We start from the raw sequence: 17,812 nt of genomic DNA on the forward strand, positions 1-17,812 counted from the left end.
TTTTCCTAAGCTATTTCTTCTGTTCATACCTGAAACGTCCTCCAAACCCCAGAAATCTCTCTAGACATCTCTATATATGTACACCTTTTCGTCTTAGTAAGGGAAAACGATGTTTCCTTCTGTTTTTTTCTGGTGATTTGCCAGAGAATATTGGTAATCCTGCTGCTCTGTAGTAAACTTAAAATGAACCGATTTGAAGATGGATTGAAATGCCTCCTCTTCACATTGCCTATTAATCTCAGCAGCTGTTTCTTGCTTTGTTATAGAACAAAGCAACTGAGATTAGCTCTTACTATGTGCACATAACGGGATTTTTTTTTCATAATAGAGTGTTGCCACTCATTCAGCAGGGGTGAGATATAAGGACTAGGAGAAATTGCGTGGTGCCTGAATAGAGAATGTGACAGTATTCTTAATAAGAGGAAGGCTGCTTAGGTGCAACAGAAAGGTAAGTGAGCACAGTATTAAGGCTGCACAGTTAAAGTACACGATAGCATGAGATGCCAACTTACCAGAGCTCCTCTTTAAGAACTGAAGACAATGCTTAGTATCTTGCTGAACTGCTTTTAATACCTGTCCCTATGCTCATGCCCATTTTTTTGCTTTGAACTGAAACCTGCGTAGCTATGGTTATGTTTGACTAAAAGCGACTGTAATGCTATAGGGTTTTTTCCTTCTTATTTTATTGAAGAACAAAGACTACAGGAGAGATATGAAATCTGTCAGAAAGAGTGAAGTAGAAGACTCCTTGCCAACAGATTTGCTAACCAATGAGAGGGGCTTTAAACTAGGTTTGTCAGGGAATGATGATGAAGGCCTGAGGAGAAGCAGAAGCACTCGGAACAGTGAAAGGACAGGCTCCGGCACTTCCCCTGTGAAGGCAGCACAGGTGGGAGCCCATCTCTGGTGCTTATACACACACGCACATGGCATAGGAAGCAAATGAGAGGAATTAGAAGTTTATGCAGAGCTGCTGAACTTTGATCCCACGAGGATTACAGAAATATGGTGAGATAGTTCACATGACTGGAGTGGTGCAATAGATGGATATAGGCACTTTAGAAAGGACAAGCTGGAAGGTGAGGAGGAGGGGTTGCTCTCTGCAGAGAAGCAGCTTGAATGCACAGGACTTTGCCTTACAGTAGGGTATGAGTCCGTTGAGAGTTTACGGGTAAGGATCAGAGGACAAACTGCTAGCCTATAATACAACACAGCTCACACCGCAGAAACTAATGTTCACTTTAACGTTACACTTTCTTAAACTTTTAAATGCTTAAGTCATATTCTCAGCAGATCAGTAACTTAGTAAAAACCACAACAGGGACTTTCACTTTCCCATAAAAGCTACCAAAACTCAAAATTGAAAAACTTCTCTCAATATCACATGATATTGCACTCAGTAAATAGTATAGAACCACAATGAAACTGGTTTACAACTGCTTAGGGCAATAAAGCAGGTTCCTGGCATTCTGACATAAAGAAGAATTTTGCATCTGGAGGTCACTCTTCACAATTACTGAGGTGGCATCATCAGTCAAAGAAGTACTATTACTGTGATACAGCTGTCTGAGGAATACCAAAGCAGCTTCTCCCCTCTTTCCCTGCCCTGAATTAAATCAAGTACTGTGCGCTTTGGAGAATGTGGTCTCAAAGGAGCTACTGCTCTAAATACAGCTTCTTCTCCAAAACATACAAACAAACAAAAAAAACCCAAAACCAAACACACACATGATTCCCTGGATCCATCATCAAGGTTTATACCAATAAGTATTCAGCTTTTACATACGCTTAGGGATCTTTAGCATTTTAGCCTGAGGAGTATCTGAAAATCACTGCCATTTGCCTATTTTACTGTTTTAGAGAGGTCATCCTTACAGTGGACGGGCACACACTGAATGAACTGAAAATCATCATCCCCTGTTATAAAACCATCTGCCTCCTCTCTATTTTCATTATTCTCATCTTCTCCCTCACTTTCATGTCCCGAAGTAGTCATCTCCTCTTATCATTAATACTCATTTTAGAGTAATCATTTCCATTGAAACACATGTAAATCATACTTAAGAGTATTTTATAGACTTAAGTGATACTCAGCTGAAATTCACCAACTGTTATCATAACATTGTCACCACCCGTCATGGTGGAAAGGAGGAAAAATTCATTTCTGCTGTAGTGCCATTATTTTAAATGTGGTGCCATTATTTTAAATAACAATGATTCATTGCCATTCTTCAGAGAAATTCTTCTTCTTTCCCAACTAGCCATTACATCTATCTAGAATCAAATTCTTTTAAAAACCAGGAAAGCTTATGCTGCTTTATGATGCGACTTGGTCTTTTTAGCTTATTCTTTTCCCATCTTAAATCTTGATAGTCTCCTGCTTTTCTTCCTGTTGTGGTAGAAGTGTTCATTGACAGTACTGTAATAGTAGAAGTACTTCAATAAATGGGGGAGAAGACTATTATTCCTTAAAGTTGAGAGAATAATCCAAGGGAAGCATCAAATCTGATTTCATACTGAAAGAAGCTCTGCAGAAGCACAATGTCACTTCTCAAGAAAATATATAATAACCTAACTAAGCTTCATTCAGGATGTCATGAAAATTAGGGAAAATGCCTAAAAAAATTTTCTGATGTAAATGAAAACTACCATAGTAAAAGACTCCTGGGATTACTTTGTTCTGGGGAAAGTCTTTAAGGTAAATTGCTGTTACAGATCTGTGAGACCATGAAGCAAGGATCAGGCTACCCAGACGGGCCTTTGCACAGTGTCATGTGAGAAGCAGAAAGCAGAGACAGGAAAAGATGCAGTTTATGGCCTAAGATACCTATGCTGATGCTATCCTAACACGGCAGCTCTTGCATGAAACCAGCCAGTGAAGTGTTAAAAAACAAACAAACAAACAATCCCCCCCCCAAAATAACAAGATTAACACAGTCCACAGAACAAGTATTTTGAAATTACATTGGTTTTATGTTTCTCACATACAGACTTTTTCCTAAAGCAGCCACAGGATTATTTAGCAGCTCTGACTTCAGTATGTCCCACTCAAGCAGTGCAATAACCACTTGTTGCAGAACAGAAATTGGAGACGGAACTGAGCAGCATGCTTCATAATCAAAAGTCGAGAGACTGAGTCCTGAGACTTAAGACAGATCAGTTATTGGCCCTCTTTAATAAGCAGTCTGTGCATGAAGGCCTCATCTAGAAATGAATACCTTTCCTTTGGGAACTCAAAGAGAAGGGACTAAACAGAAAGAACATATTAGCTCAAGGGTACACATGCAAACTTTGTAGCAGTTGGTTGTTCCTGCACTATGGATTAGGTTTAATGACTTGCACTATAAATACAGATGCCATATTGATGCTTCATAAGAACCTAGTTAGCTTCTCTCTACAGCTCTCCCCTCTTACCCTCAAAAAGTAAGCAGATATTTATCCCAAGGGCAACTTTCTTGAACAACTTTCAATGCAATATAAAAACTTCTGCCCAGGTTACTCCACTTCTGTGCCTACACATTGCATGTTTTTCATCATTAAACAACCAAACGGTGGAACAGCCTGCCCAGAGAGGCTGCGCAATCTCTACCCTTGGAGGTTTTCAAGACCTTATTTAAAGCTTTGAGCAATGTGGTCCAATCCCACAGCTGACCCTGCTGCAAGCAAGAGGTTGGGCTAGAGACCTCATGATGTCCCCTCCAACCAGAATTCTTTGGTGATTCTATGATCAAGAAAGCTGCTCATGAAAGTTATTTAGCTATTCAGACTTGATTCTATTAAAAAACAAACAAACAAATAAAACAAACACTCAAACACTCCCCTGCCCCTGCTGCACTGTGTTTATTTTGGGTTATATATTAGGATGAATAGCAATTCAAATTAAAAGAATTGGACATAAGCTACCTGAAGGCTCTTGAAAAGAATGGCAGTTCAGCTCTGTGCAACCCTATCTACGTCACTATGAGCTCTGACAGTTCTGGAGTCATTTCTGGCTCTGACAAGCTTGATGCTTCACATCCTGCTTTATTCTGTGACATTCTTGCCCTCTCTTTTGAAGCTCCAATGATTAGGATCCCTTCTCACATACACACACATGCAGCCTATTTTTTTTCCACTGCTTCTTGGACCAGCCAGTTTCCCCCACGCCCATGCAGCACTTTGTACAGTATGGGTCACTTCCTTTCAGATTGACATAAGTGTTCCCTTGACCACCTCTATTTGTTCAACAACAAGAAACAGGCACCATAAATATTGAGGAGTTTTCATAAAAAGACAGGTGACATTTATACCAAATGCTTCTGCTGAACTGTTTTTCCACCACTGTTCCCAGAGTGCACTTGGCCATGCCACTAGCCAGAACCACCTTGTTATTCACATAAATCGGGCCATCTTGAGAGTGAGGAGTTTTGCAGTGTCATGATTCACCAGAACAAGTACACGAATAAATGCCTTTTTCAGTTGGTTAAAGGTAGCATAAGGATCCTGCTTTCAGATAAGTAGCACATTTAGGCATAAATTGAGTTAGCAGGAACACCATTTTTCAAAATAAGCTTTTAAAAATTGGCATACCCAAGGAATTGCAAAGCCTTAAGCTGTAAGAGGTAGCACAGCACAGGATAGGAATAGGGCAAACAGGCACAGAATCACACAAAGGTTGAGGTTGGAAGGGACCTTTAGAGATCTTCTTGTCCAACCTCCCTGCTCAAACCTAGACCTAGGTCACCTAGACCAGGACCATGTCCAGTCAACTGTTGAACATCTCCACAGATGGAGACTCCGCAACCTCTCTGGGCAACCTGTTCCAGCGCTCAGTCACCCTCAGGGTAAAAAGGTTTCTTCCAAGATTCAGACTGAACTTCCTGTGTTTCAGGTTGTGCCCGTTGCCTCTCGTCCTATCGTTGGGCACCACTGAAAAGAGTCTGGCCCCATCCTCTTTACACCCTCCCTTCAGATACTTCAGATACACATTGATAAAATTCCCCCCCAGCCTTCTCTTCTCCAGGCTGAACAGTCCCAGCCCTCTCAGCCTTTCCTCATATGAGAGTTGCTCTAGTCCCTTAATCATCTTAGGGACCCTTTGCAGACTTGCTGCAGTAGCTCTGTGTCTCTCTTGTACTGGTGAGCCCAGAACTGGACACAGTACTCCAGATGTGGCCTCACCAGGGCTGAGTAGAGGGGAAGGATCACCTCCCTTGATCTGTTGGCAATGCTCTTCCTAATGCAGCCATTGGCCTTCTTGGCCACAAGGGCACATTGCTGGCATGTTCAACTTCTTGTCCACCAGGACCCGCAAGTCCTTCTCTGCAAAGCTGCTTTCCACAGCAGGTCAACCCCCAACCTGCACTGGTGCATGGTGTTATTCTTCCCTAGGTGCAGGGCTCTGCACTACGCTTTATAAACTTCATGAGGTTCCTCTCTGCCCATTTCTCCAACTTGTTGAGGTCCCTCTGACTGGCAGCACAACTCTCTGGTGTAGCAGTCACTCCTCCCAGTTTTATATGATCAGCAAACTTGCTGAAGGTACACTCTGTCCCATCATCCAGGTCATTAATAAGTTGAACAGAGGCATCAACATAGAAACGAGAACTGCAACAGCCAAGACTCACAGAAGATTTGTAGGAGGGGACTGCATACCATAAAGTGACTATAACTTGACAATAAACTGCTAGGTGACTTCAGGGCTCTTCCTTACTCTTCCTGGGAAGCTCTCATTCCTAGTGCTTCATGATACTAGCTCACCTGGCAAGATCAGGAAGATTCTCTGAGGAAGAGAATGTTATGATACCATGGTGGCCAGAACAGTCTTGTGAGTATAGAAATAAGCTACAGGGCAAACTGAAGTTGGAACAAAAATCAAATATACTGATAAAACCAAATCAAATATACCGACAAAACTAATCATTTCCTGTGTCCCCTGTGTTGGTGGAGGGCAAATGAACCCGTAAAGCCTTCCCAAGCTTTTTTTGTTTCACTGTAAGTGAAGCATGCCCTCCTGTTATGAGTACTAAAAGGAGCAGTTACCTCAAGACTTTGCCGAAGCCACAAACCTGAGAATTGATGGAAAGCTTACATGCTTTGGTTTTCCCTTTTGGTTTTCCTTTCAGAATCAGTACGGTCCAGATTCAGTAAAGCTGGCTAGAGGCCTGAAGTCAAAGGACCCAAAAGGATGTAAGAAAGATTCCTGAGTCTAAGGGGCAGAACATTACAGGTAACACACCACCGAGCACACTGCTGAGGATTTACATGACCATCTACAATAGAGTACAGGGCAAGAGGATTGTGAAGAGAGAAACAGAAGACGAAAAGATCGGAAAGGAACTAGCACAGACTGCAGCAAGGGACTAGTTAAGATCACAAGCCTTTAAATCCTTCCACAGTGTCAAATGATAGAATCCAAACAGGACTAGGTGGTGGGGGGTGGAAACCAGCAACAGACTAACATTTTCTGCCCAGAGTTTTCCAATTAAAAATGCTTTTATGCTTTTATACAAGGTTCAAGTCAGCACTAACACTCAGGAATTCACTACTGCCTAAAATAATGTGACAGAGGAGGGACTTCATTCTGCAAATCAAATGTATTCATCATTAGATAATATGTAAATTTACCATAATGACAACTCCTCTCTTTACTTTTCCTATTCGTTTTTGCAGAAGATATGAATTATAATGACTCAATAACAGTTCATTGAGCATTCCCTTCATGCACTACATTTTTATTGTATTAGCTTACAAGCTATATTGGTTGGATGTGTGATATTTATTTGAATAATGTGCAATTTTGCAATGTAAACCTGAGGTCAGTTTGCACTGTCTGAAGAAATTATCACCAAATTAATATTGATTGGAAGTTAGTAGTCACAGCTGTGCCTTGCTCCCCACCATAAAGCAGTCACATCATTGCTCGAATCTAACATCAGAATTATGCTCTCCCTGTATCACAGGTAGCACAAACACTTAAGTGTTCCAAAGGGAGTTGGGAGTATTCGCTCCTTTCAAGTATACTGTTCATTATATTAAAGAGTAGTTCTTGGTGAACTTGATGGTTCCAGGAATTGATAATGGAATCTGTTGGCTTTCATCTTGAGATCAACTAGTCTGAATACAGCCCATGTTTGTTATAACAAAGTATCTCTTCTCCAGGTGGCTGAACACTTCAGTTTATTTCTTGTTTCTCACCAGTCAAGTCCCAAATTAAGAAGCAGCATGAGCATCCCTCTCTCTAACAGTCTTGCTGTTAGAGCCCTTGCACAGGAATTAGAGACCTGGGTTTAAGGATTTCTCCAGTCTGAGAACATCTGAGCCCCCAGTTCCTGCTTTCCAAGACAGTGGTCCAGATATCCGACTAGAAGACTAGGATAAAACTATTATATATCTCATTTTGATGAGTTAGAGAAGGAAAAGTAAGAAAGACTAGTAACGCAGACAAATCCCTCATTTGAAAGGGGATGGCAAGTTCTGTTTACAGCACTGTTTACATGCATTAGGTTATGATTCTTTAGTACAAAACGAATATGTAATCTCTGAGCAACCAACCTACAACAGCTACAAAAATTAGGCTTCTGTTTACTTATCTTCTTTTCTAAGTTCAATAATTCTGCATTCTTCTCTACAAAATCTGCCAGTTTAAGCAGTAGGGATACAGGAGTTTCATTTCAGTCTGCTCTACAGATTAAGAAACACAAGCTGTGGGTTCAAAATCCTTGTGCCTGAGGAGCAATTGGGATGTAGGATGCACTCACTTTAAAGACATCCTTGTTTCTTGTCAGAAGACAGCCACCACCAGGTATTTAAAGTGAATGCAACACTGCCACAGTGAGTTAGACCCTTCTTAACAGGCTGGCTATGACCAAGTCAGGTTTCTCCTCACCCCTCTCAGAGGTGCAACAAAGCTTGAGTAGGATAGAGGCATATAGCTCTCCAGGTCGACACATTTAAAAGAGGAGGCTTTCAGAGAATTTAGTGGCCTAAAATGGAGGTTCCCATTGGTTTCAGGCATTTCCAGGGACAATATTGTGCTTGAGATAAGCTTGTCCCAAGCTCCGTTGCCCCTCCTCTCCCTCTGTGTACTCCTTTCCTCCTCCACTTTTTTTTCCCTCCACATTTCTCCATTATGGGATTTGCGTGTCTCAGCCCACCAAGCTTGTCATACATGCACCCCAGACTAAATACAAAAATAGATGCAATCAACAATCAAGATGCCTATGCTTACTTTTAATTCTGATATTCAATATAATTTAGCTATGCTGGACCAAGAGTGTTCTCCTAGTACCCATAAAAATGTTACCGGTCATAATTCAAATGTACATTAGCTGGAAGTTTAAAAGACTGTAACCAAATGCTTTTCATATTAACCTTCTGTCCAGCTATTTTAACAAGGACACATTGCAATGGGAATTTCTAGATTTAATACTTCAAACAGGACAGCTGAATGCAGAAGATATAAAAAGCCACAGAACAAAGGAGTATCTTGGAGTGAAGCAGAACTCAGATATCCCTACTATGTATATATTCAAAATAAAGCATCTTCTCCAGGTATGGAGCTCTGATGAGAAAACAAGTTTAATGAAGAGAAGAGGTTACTTGGTGTGGAGGGTAGGAAGTGCGAACGGAAAGTCACAATATACTCTGTTTGTTTGGCTTTTCCTTGCTTAATCTTTTATCACGATGGCTTGCTTACAAATACTAGTACCAGGGTGATGAAAAGAAAAATATTTTAAGCAGTCTGAAGCCAAAGATAAGCACCAAGTAACTGTGTGTGTATTCTCCCTTGTGCGTCCACCACAACACTGGTACTCCTTAGTGGAGGATTCACAGTACCATCATAAAAGCAATTTTAAAAGGATGTTTGATGATATAGTATCTTAGTAGAAGGTAGCTGAAGGAGAAGAAAGTACTTCAGGGATGTTCTCTGAAAAGCAGAAGAATGAATAAGCACGTTCTGTCTAGAGAAAAGGCCAGCAAGTGGCAAAATATATTGCAGAGTTATTCTGGCATTACGCAAGCTAGTTTCAGAAACACCTTTTTGAACTGTATTAGTTTGTACTGTCCTTTAAAGTACAGACATTCATTATAGTCCACGGAAAAATTCAGCCTCCAAGTCTGAAAAGCCCTGAAACTTTGATTTTTAGGGTAGACAAAGTTCTAATAGCTTTAACATCTAAACATCAGAAAATTTCATTTTAAAAACAGAATAAAAATTAATGAAATGTACTTTTCTACTACGTAAAAATAGACAGTAGGAACAAATCTTTGAGGAGAACTGGCACATACAAACCCCTGCTAGCACACAAACGCAAAGGCACGGACCCCATGAACAGCACAAGAGAACAGCAACAGAATAAAAGAGGTGACTGAAAATGGAAAAAAGGCTACGGAAACTGCAAAGGCAAAATATGCTCATTTAAACTCCTTTGATCCAATAGGTGCATGTCAGTCTGTCAACAAATATGAAAAAGCTTACTCAAAGGAAGAGTTATGTGGGGACTTCTGACATGTCCATGAATCAGAGTTGATAACAGATGCATAATTTCATATTTTTCATACATTTCAAAGGGCTTTCACAGCAAACAGGCAGCTACTTTGCAGGTAGCAGTTTCGCCATCAGTTAACTATTCAGTTCTTGCAGTACATTCAGTTCAGACTCAACGCCACGCTTTTAAGTTCTTTTTAACACCCAGGGATGTTTCTCAGTCCAGCGCCTAGCAGGAAACCACTGTCAATTGCTTTCCAAATGTTACTCAGTGTTTTTACAAACAGTATGTAGCAAAAGGAACAGGAAACTCAAGACCACCACAAAACAGGCTACAGAGCCCCTCTCTCTACACAACTATATACCTATGAAATGAAAGAACAACCCCYCCCCCCCCCCAAAAAAAAAAAAACACAAAAAAACCACAAAACCAACTCAAACAACCAGTAGTGTGGTTTGGAAAGGCTGGAGTGCTTCATCTGCTCAAAGTCACTTAATTAAAATTGTGTACTTGCGTACAATCTTTAAATCACTTTTCTAATTAGGAAATGCACTCTGGCCAATGTCATTAGCTGTGCAACGTCAGCATGGTACCAAAACAGCTTTGAGTGCAAGTGCACTAGAGATTAGTCTCATTATTCTGCAATAGTATCCTAATCAGAGGAAAAATTCATCCTAAAAATATGCATCTAGTGAAGGAAGAGGGTCCAGGAATCAGTCCCCGCTACTGAATGCCACACAGAGTGCTGGATTAATCTAATTACATTGGAGTTCTTTTTCCTAGGAAGCTATTTAACAAAATACACAGATATGATAATAGAATTGACTCTCATTTCTCCTACAAAAGGTAATTAAGATTTGTTTGGTGGAACAAAAGACAAATCATGGCTGGAAAAAAAAAATCAATGTAATTTTTGACAGTTGGATAGAGTGGGTATTGTAATAGATTAAATGCAATTATCCTAGTCATTTTCCCTCTTGTTGATTCTAAAAATGATAATGGGATGATAAAGCTCAGAACAACATGCAGCACCAGTTTCAACCTCTTGGTGTGCAATCGTGCTAACTTTGGAGCAAACTGCTTTTTTCCAAGCATGGAATAAGCTGCCCACAATTTTGCTTCAGCAACAAATAGCCAAAGGTGATGAAATACTACCTGAAAAGCAGACCAAGACCAATGGAAGAAGTCAGAGAGACGCATGAATGTTTCGGGATGGCAAGGAATTAATCTGAAGTGGATTAAACACACTACACTGTCTTTTTTAAATTAAAAAAATACATATATATATATCCCACCACTGGTTTGGAAATAGGAGTGCACCAGCAAGTCTCTTGGTTTAGTTAAGCCTCAGATTCTTCATCCTCTTTCATTTGCCTAGTCTTGGAGTCTGGCTTTGAGCACTGACACCTCATGATGACTTCAAATGATAGTTTGGACTCCAGCTCTTCTGAAAACCTGCTGGCAAAACAGACATAGGCCTAGCTTCTTCTCCTACCTAAGCAGAAGCTTCTACAGCTAAATAGTTGCGGCTACTTGAGTCACTGGATTGCTCCCCATAAAGAGACAGTTAGCGTCTCATCCTTTAAATATTCTAATATTATTTAGACGTTCAGATTTTCTGTTGTTGATCCCTATGCTTCTTTCTCCTGATCTGGAGAACAACTATCGGATGTAACCCTCTCCCCCACCTTTTCTAAGTTCACACAAGGCCTGTGAACTAATGCTGAATCCACACACAAAGATATAGGATGGTCAGGACTCAAAAGTTTACAGAAAGTGGGATTCCTATCAACTACTTAAGTGAAAATACTTAATAGGCTCTAATATAAAGAAAGGGAAATGAAATAACCTCCGAGTCTTTTCGGGGTTAAACTCGAACTACAGAACTAGATTTCATGCTGGTTTAAGCTAACACAGCATATTCTGCAGAAGTTTTAAGCACAGGCAGCTTGATCACGTGCGATCATGGGAGTATAGCCATAGTTAGAGACACCCAAGCACAGACCGCTACACGTGGTAAGAATGTATTCCAAATGCAGACGACCTGATGGTATTTTAGCACAAAGCATATCTCCGTTAAAGATCTTTCCCAGTTGTGATGCCTAGCGATGCATACTGCATACAGCAAGCGACTGCAGCAAGCGGAGAGAAACGCGCCTTTTGTGACAAGATTTTATACTCCTTAATTTTGCATGATGCTGAAGTATTGCTATCTGCTTATCCTAATAAATTAAAAGCCAAAGTATAAGGGCATGTTCTTTAGGGGTCTGACAGTTAGAGAGAAGGAGGAACAAAAGGTGTGCTCCATATTCTAAGCACAGACACATTCCTGAATGACAAAGGCTTTTCCTTCATCTTATTGTCTTTTAAAAAAATTCCTCTGAAGAGCTGTATGCCAACTTATTAATAACTTTTGTTCAAAAAAACAGGTTCTAGTAGCTCAGTTCAAAACATTCCTACTCTTGATATTAAGTTTCAACAGTATCTGAACAGAAAGGAAAAAATAAGATTTTAGGCTACATTTCAAGATTACCATTTAATTGAGGTCTTTTTTTTTTTTTTTTTTGCTAAAGATACACATTCTTCCTAGTGGAATAACTTTGTTTTGAGCCAAGAGCATTTTTTCTACTAGTTCATAGGGATGTTTCTTTTTTTTTGCTAAAGATATGGGCAAGAACAAGAACATTATAAAACAAAAGACATGAAAATGTGAAGCTGACTCAAGATTAAAAATACGTGAACTAATGTTTATAGAGATAGTGCTTATAAAAAGGGATGTTAATGGGAAATTGTTTCACAGTGATTAGCAAGTTGTCAAATGCCTGGGTGGACTTGTCAATCTTATTCCAGCTTTTCAAATCCCATGTTATCTTTTAAAATACAGGGTATGTTGCCCCTCAAGCAAACAATGCAGCAAAATACTTGAGCCTTCTCACCAGAATACAGCACACCTTTCCTACGTTGGAAACGGGATGCAAACCGATCCCATTTCCCCCATGTCCGTAAAGCCGACCGAAGCCTGGCTGTAAAGCCCCCTGCCCATCGCACTGTGCGTCTTAGGCAACACTCAGTGCGGGAGGCTTCTGGGCGCAATCAGTGCTACAGAGTGACAAGGCTTTCTAAAAACACATCAGCTCATAGATATAAGATGTGCAGTTCGTAGGAGGAGAGGGACTACAAAAGTTACCTTATCTTCAGCGTAAACACAGGTCACAACATTTCACTGTAACTGAACAGAGGTATGATGATGTTGAAGGAGGAGGGTAAACAAACATGGGACCAAATTTTTTTTTCTTCACATCAGTAGGCACATACAGACACAGGAAAAGCAAAATATGCATTTATAGGCCGGATATGAGGAACGTTATTCAAAGCCCTCCAATATTTCTGTCAAGAACAAGTTGTGTTAATAAAATAAAATACGATTGTCATATGCAAGATAGGAAGATCCAGAGAAAGGAATCACTGGTTAACTTAAACAAGGTATAGAACACACACCGATTAATAATAAAAGTCCAAGGAGACATCATTCACTGAAACATCTGTTTAAAATGAAGAACAGAAAACGTATGGGGTAATGATTGTAAGAAAGATGAAAAGCCAATAATATCAGTAAAACACAAAGCTACAGAAAGCTGAAAGGAAGGTTGCCTGAATGTACTGCAGTCTAGTAAACACCCAAAGGAAAAGAGGGAGCAAGAAGAGACAGAGATGCTGTTTATCCAGCAAGATAGAAAAGAAACTGATAATCACACTGAATTGATACAATTCAGGAAGTGAACAGAAAACAAAATCTCTGCCAAACAAGAGTGAGGTCTGTGTTAGAGAGGATTTCAGCATATCTGACCTTTTCATTGATACTTTTTGCTATGTTTTCACTGAAGAGAGCAATTACAAGGAAATTGAAGAACCTTGTGCTAAGAAGCCCTTTTACATCAGTTGTCAGCAGGCGATTAAAAAAAAAAAAAATCTAATAACTCTTAACATATACAACGTATGTGGCACTGGAAGATTAGAAACGTTGAAAACATCCTTCAGGAACAGAGACAGAGAGATAAAGGAAGAATCAGGGAAAGTTAGAAATAGGCAAAAGGTATCAAAGCCCAGCATTGAGTTTTATGTGTGTTTTACACTGGTCTAGCTTCAAAAGCTGCATTAGGTTTGTCTGAGAGCAGTCAAACTTGCACTGCCTGGCAGAAAACGGCCAGTCACTCAGAGGTGGATCTTCAGTTAGTAACATGCTGCTTTAGTAAAGTGGGTGCTAGAAAGTTTTTCATTACAAGGCCAAAGCCAATAGTGTATGTACTGGAAGCTGGCTCTTAAGTAGATGCAGCTAAACTACAGTGTCACTTGGAACTTCTAAGCTGTCTTACCTCAAACATCTCTTGCTCTGTTCTACGATGCTCATCTAGGAGCTGCTCCATATAGGACAGATTATGGAATTTTTCTAGGTAACTGCTGTATTGTTTCTGCAGTTCCTCCTCAATCTTCTCATACTCATCCATAAAAGCAGGACTAGAGAGAAAAAGGACAAAGTGCTCAGAGAGATATTGACCTGTAGACACAGAATTCTGAAATGCATTTTTGTTTTTGAAGTTGCCTTTCCACATCTGCTAAACCAATCTAAAAGGACCTTTAATTTTCAAGATTCTTTATTACTTCAGAGACTAAAAGCATTAGACAAAAAATACTAACCTATCCTGCAAAAATTACACATAGCAAAGGAAAGGTTACTGCGTACCCGCTACCAAGCCCTTCCAAACAGGCAGAGGGGCAGCATTTCAGCAGACAAAGCTAAGGAGAGGTTAATCATCTTGCTATTCCATGACTTCAAGAACTAGCTTGTAGTATGGCTTGTAGGTCACCTACCTTGCCTGGAGACTTATTTTATTTGCAGCAAAACTGTGCTATGTAGCTAGAAGTATAATCAGACTTGACAGCAATAAGCCATGATGTCCTTTGCTACAAATACAACTATTGGGCCCCAGAGAACACTACTGCTGTTTTATGCTTCACACCTATGCAATATACCTCCTCCAAAGTGCTACTGACCAAAACGCATCTAAATGAATTCAATGCCATTCCTTCCACCTCTCATTTTTCTAATATTTCTATTATTTTCTCTTTGTATGAGGTCACAAATAGATCTTGTAGACCGTATAATCCCACTAGCTAACTAGGGGCATGAAATCAGCCCAAATTGTGATTCTCAACACCTTGATTTTATGGCAGGCTGCATCACAGCCTAGAGGAACTGATCCCAACAAAGGATGCTTAATGACCTTCCCTTACTGGTGGCTGGGAATGCTAGAAGCCTCTAGCAACACAGGGCACGGTTGCACCAGTCAGTTGTCATTTTCAGGAGAACTATCCGATACCATTTACATTTAATATCCTAAAGAAGAGCCAGGCCTGCTACCTGACTACTTTGTATGGCTCAAGCAGCAATTAATAAAAAAACCTCCAAATAATATTCTGGCCACTTTAACAGCACTGTATTGCTGATTTCAAATACACAGCAGCTGAAGAACAAACAATTGCATCCGCACTGGGCATCTGTAGAGAAGAAAATCTCTCTTGCACAGGCCATCAACTCAGACTCATTCCAGATTTCACTTCTCACTGCAGTAAGCATTAAGAATGCACAGTACCCTCATTTACACAGTAAATGATCAGTTCATAATGTTTACCGAACACTTTGTAGGGTCTGTAGCCTCTTCTGGCTTATTTCCAGTTCCAATTTTCGTTTTTCAATCCTGGCTTCCAAATTGGCTTCATCCAAAGTCACGTTATTCAACATGTCCTTAGTCTTTTGGACTTGTTCCTATGAGAGAAGAGTGGTGAACCACGGCTTGCACTGGAATAATTAGAATAGTCTTTCAGATGCTGGACCAGATTCCATATTATCTCACATTGCATGCTATCAAAGAACCTCAGAACAATGAGCTAGAGCATAAACTAAGCTCAGGTGAATAAAAGGTTTTTTTTTTTTTTTTTTTTTAAAAAAAAGCTCTTTGGGGCATGGGTAACAAACTAGCTGGACTCCTGGTCTGACCTGGCCTATTCTTTGTTACGTGTTTACACGTTGGCCACATCAAACAGTATCAAAATCATTAGGTGTCAGTAGGGCTTAAGATATTTGTCCCATGCTCTCCACCAACAAGTGCATACCAACCTGACCTTGTTTTGAGCTGCCCAGTCTTGCGCTGGCTTCCCCAGCCAAGCTGGGAGTGCTGGTGAACAGTCCCTCTGTTACAACTATCTAGAGGATGGGGGGCTGGAGATGGCCTCCCCTTTCTGCTTCTTGGGTGGCAGCACTCCTCTCCCTGTTCTCAGCAGAGGCCCAAGCAGAGCTTTTACATTTGAGAAGGGTCAATGTATCCTAAAAGATGGATAGGTCAGGGTCTCTTACTTCAGGAGGTACAGAGCATAAGGGTTAGCATAGGGACAGAGAGACCTGACAATTCACAACCCCTAAAATCTCCCAGACGCTTCATCCAGAAAGATTAGTAATATTAGAATATCTGTATTAAAGAAAAAAAAAGAAAAAGAAAAAAAAGCCAACCATCATCCATCACTACAGAGCATCTTGCCTTGCTGCAGGCTGAATTCAAACAGCATAAGCTACAGCCAATGGGCCTGCTACCACCACTGTTATGCCTGGCAGTAGACTTCCCATTAAAATACCAACACAAAGCAGCAAATATTACTTACATTAAGAGAGAATTCAAGCATTATTCATTGTGGAAAGCTAGCATAACTGGAAAACGTCCACAGGTATTTTCACAGGTAAGAGCACATGGGGCAAGACTAATATGCCCCAGCTACAAGTCAGCTTCTCTACAACCTCCTGTCTCTCATTTTTGTATTTCCCGACTTCTGCAAATGTAAAATATCATATTTCCTTAAAAATTAAAAAAAAAAAAAAAATCTGCCCTGGCCTTTATTTTTCCTTCTCACTGAAAAAGCAGTAAAAATAGGAAGGAAATAAGCCCCAAAAGAAAATCTGACAGGATGCACGAAGACATCTTTCGAGGTACAATGCCTGAACAAACACAGCTGAGAAATCCTTGGTACTATAGTGAATTTTAGGCTTCCATCAATATTTTCCTTCTTCCTGACAAATGCCACTTTATAAAGAACTTAATCTGTCCCATATCTTTGTCCTTTTCCGAGTCCTGCTGCATGCATCTTTTCAGAAGCTAGGAAGCATCCCCAACATTAAAACAGATGCTACTGGAATCAGAGGGGAAGTGGAAATATTCCAGCTTCTTAAAATGAGCTGGGTACATTAAATGTGCTTGTGTTCTAGAAATTGTGAGCATCTTGAGTGAGAGAGAGTGACTACATGGTTGCTGAAATTCCAGCACTGTTACTTGCTGTTCAACTGTAATAGGTCATTTCATTAACTGGTCCAGAACTAAACCAGCTGAGGTATGTGTTATTGATATTTCCCAAGAAACCAATTGCTCTAATATGCTGGTGTTAGTTTATTAGCACTACTGCCTAGAATATCAATGCCCATTAACAACATTTAGAATTCATATAGACTGCAAGCCATAGCAGAAATGTAAGGAAAGATCACCTGGAGTATCTATTGATTAGGCATCAGCTATTTAAACCTGGAACTCTGCTCTGTGTAATTATACAATTGGACTGGATACAGTTTGCAGTTAAATAACTCAAATTACTTACTAGGGTTTAATTAGCCACCATACTTGCACAAGGGCTGGCAGGGCAGCTCACGGTTCAGAGATATAGAAGCCAAGTACTGGAGCAAGAACAATGTTCCCAAGACTGGAACAGACCAAGGGACCTCTGGAACTAAAACCACACCGATGCACCAACGTGACACTAAATTAGCTCAGTGCCAGTACCTCTCACCTCTTGACCGGTTCAACTATTCTGCCTCCAGAGCCCAATTTCATACCTCCAAAGGTACCGGCACATTTTGAGTTACCAAATCTACAGAGTTAGGGCAGCAAGTTTAAGTGGCTTAGATGATATAGATGGATTGTAGATTTCTGTGTTGATTTAGGCAACTTTTATCCTTCCTAGAGTCTCTGGGGCTACTATCGAGCCCCTGTCAGAGACGGATAGCGACTAAAATGGCGAGGATTTTTCTGTCATTTGCTCCCTAAAGCAAGGGAGGCCAAGCACAGCTCTGTGATGCAGCTGTATTGACAGAAATACCACAGGCTTATCAGCAAAGCCACATCAGCTGAGGGAATGTTTCTGCACGTTGAACCAACACAGTTATACAGTGCAACAGTCTGACAGTAGATCTGGTCCTAACAGGTTCTTCTAGGGCCTGCTGCTAACACAGTTTACCCCTTCTGCTG

At 40.4% G+C, this 17,812-nt stretch overlaps 1 protein-coding gene across 1 annotated transcript in view; it reads right to left on the reverse strand.

Annotated features, from left to right (window-relative positions):
- CLUAP1 (clusterin associated protein 1) overlaps positions 1 to 17,812 on the reverse strand; it is an 80,475-nt gene that overhangs the window by 33,947 nt on the left and 28,716 nt on the right. Inside the window, exons 7-8 of the mRNA XM_026065298.1 lie at positions 15,161 to 15,294; positions 13,844 to 13,985 (exon numbers count right to left, since the gene is read on the reverse strand). Of these exons, the coding sequence (XP_025921083.1) occupies positions 13,844 to 13,985; positions 15,161 to 15,294 (276 nt within the window). The remainder of the gene's footprint in view (positions 1 to 13,843; positions 13,986 to 15,160; positions 15,295 to 17,812) is intronic.

This window comes from Apteryx rowi, unplaced genomic scaffold (genome assembly GCF_003343035.1).
Source record: "Apteryx rowi isolate R43461 unplaced genomic scaffold, aptRow1 scaffold_225, whole genome shotgun sequence".
Taxonomy (NCBI): Eukaryota; Metazoa; Chordata; class Aves; order Apterygiformes; family Apterygidae; genus Apteryx; species Apteryx rowi.